This window comes from Eimeria tenella, genomic scaffold (genome assembly GCF_000499545.2).
Source record: "Eimeria tenella Houghton genomic scaffold, Eth_scaff2836, whole genome shotgun sequence".
Taxonomy (NCBI): Eukaryota; Apicomplexa; class Conoidasida; order Eucoccidiorida; family Eimeriidae; genus Eimeria; species Eimeria tenella.
Window position 1 is genome coordinate 3,430 of NW_013542715.1, and position 1,232 is coordinate 4,661.

The following is a 1,232-nucleotide window of genomic DNA, read 5'->3' on the forward strand; positions in this document are numbered from 1 at the left end:
CCGTGTGGGACTTTCGCAGCTCTTGCGCTGCAGCGGCGCTCTTTGCGCCGCTCCTTTTCCTGCTGCTGCTGCTGCTGCTGCTGCTGCAGCGGGGAGCGAGCTGCTGCAGCGCGCTGCTGCAGGGAAACCTCACGAGAGCTTCCAGAAAAAGCTGCACTTCAAAGACATTGTCCAGGTGCAGCAGCGCAGCAGTTTGCCGCGCCCGCGGAGACACCACAACTGGCAGCCCGCAGGGCAGCAGCCGCAGCTGCCGGAAGGCGTCTTCGTCCGTCAGGTCGTCCCCTATGTATATCACTCCCAGCTGCAGCAGCAGCAGCAGCAGCAGCAGCAGCAGCAGCAGCAGCAGCAGCGGCAGCGGCAGCGGCAGGACAGGCACTCATCTTTCCATCAAGAAAGCTAAGCTGCTGCAGTGCTGCTGCAGAAATGAAATAATTTTATTTACTTTGAATTAAAACATTAAAACTAATTAACAAGCATGAAATCATTATTGAGAATCAAAACATCTATTTCAATTTAAATTTAATTATTATTTCGAATCAATCCGCTTTCTTTGCTTCAATTCTAAACCCCCGGCCCTCTCCAAACCCTCAAAAGGCGAATTAAACCCTGAAAAAGGGTTTTGGCGAACCACCATGGGTCAAACTAAAAAACGAGAAACAAAACGAGAACCCGACAACCAAACGGCCGAAGCCCAGCTAAACACCCAAACCCCAAACCCCAAACCCCAAACCCCAAACCCCAAACCCTAAACCCTAAACCCCAAACCCCGAACCCCAAACCCCAAACCCTAAACCCCAAACCCCAAACCCCAAACCCTAAACCCGCAACGCTCCCCCCGCACCCCCGCCCCGAACCCCAAAACCCCTCCGCCCAGCCCGAACCCCAAACCCGAAGCCCCAAACCCCAAACCCCAAACCCTAAACCCTAAACCCTAAACCCTCGCACCGTCGAGCCCGTAGGCGCCCTGCCTGGTGATTATGCGGTTGATGACTTTTGCTGCCAACTTGATGGAAGTCAAAATGCTGTTGAGCTCTATAGGGTCTATTCCCGTGCTGCTGAGGAGGGGCCCCTGCTGCAGCACGAACTCGCCGAGCTCCAGCAGCAAACGGCTCTCGAAGGGGGGCCCCCGCAGCGGCTCTTCCGGCAGCACCACGGAGCCCCAGCTGTGCAGCGGCAGCGGGGGGCCCCCCCCCTTCGAGCCCGGGCTTGACGACATCCTGCTGCTGCTGCTG

At 56.6% G+C, this 1,232-nt stretch overlaps 1 protein-coding gene across 1 annotated transcript in view; it reads right to left on the reverse strand.

The window, feature by feature from the left end:
* The window catches only part of ETH_00043430 (uncharacterized protein), a gene marked incomplete at both ends in the record, with an annotated part of 2,488 nt that extends 1,272 nt beyond the window's left edge, over positions 1-1,216 (reverse strand). The window contains 2 exons of the mRNA XM_013375519.1: positions 1-282; positions 946-1,216. Of these exons, the coding sequence (XP_013230973.1) occupies positions 1-282; positions 946-1,216 (553 nt within the window). The remainder of the gene's footprint in view (positions 283-945) is intronic.
* Between the last annotated feature and the right edge of the window lie 16 nt (positions 1,217-1,232).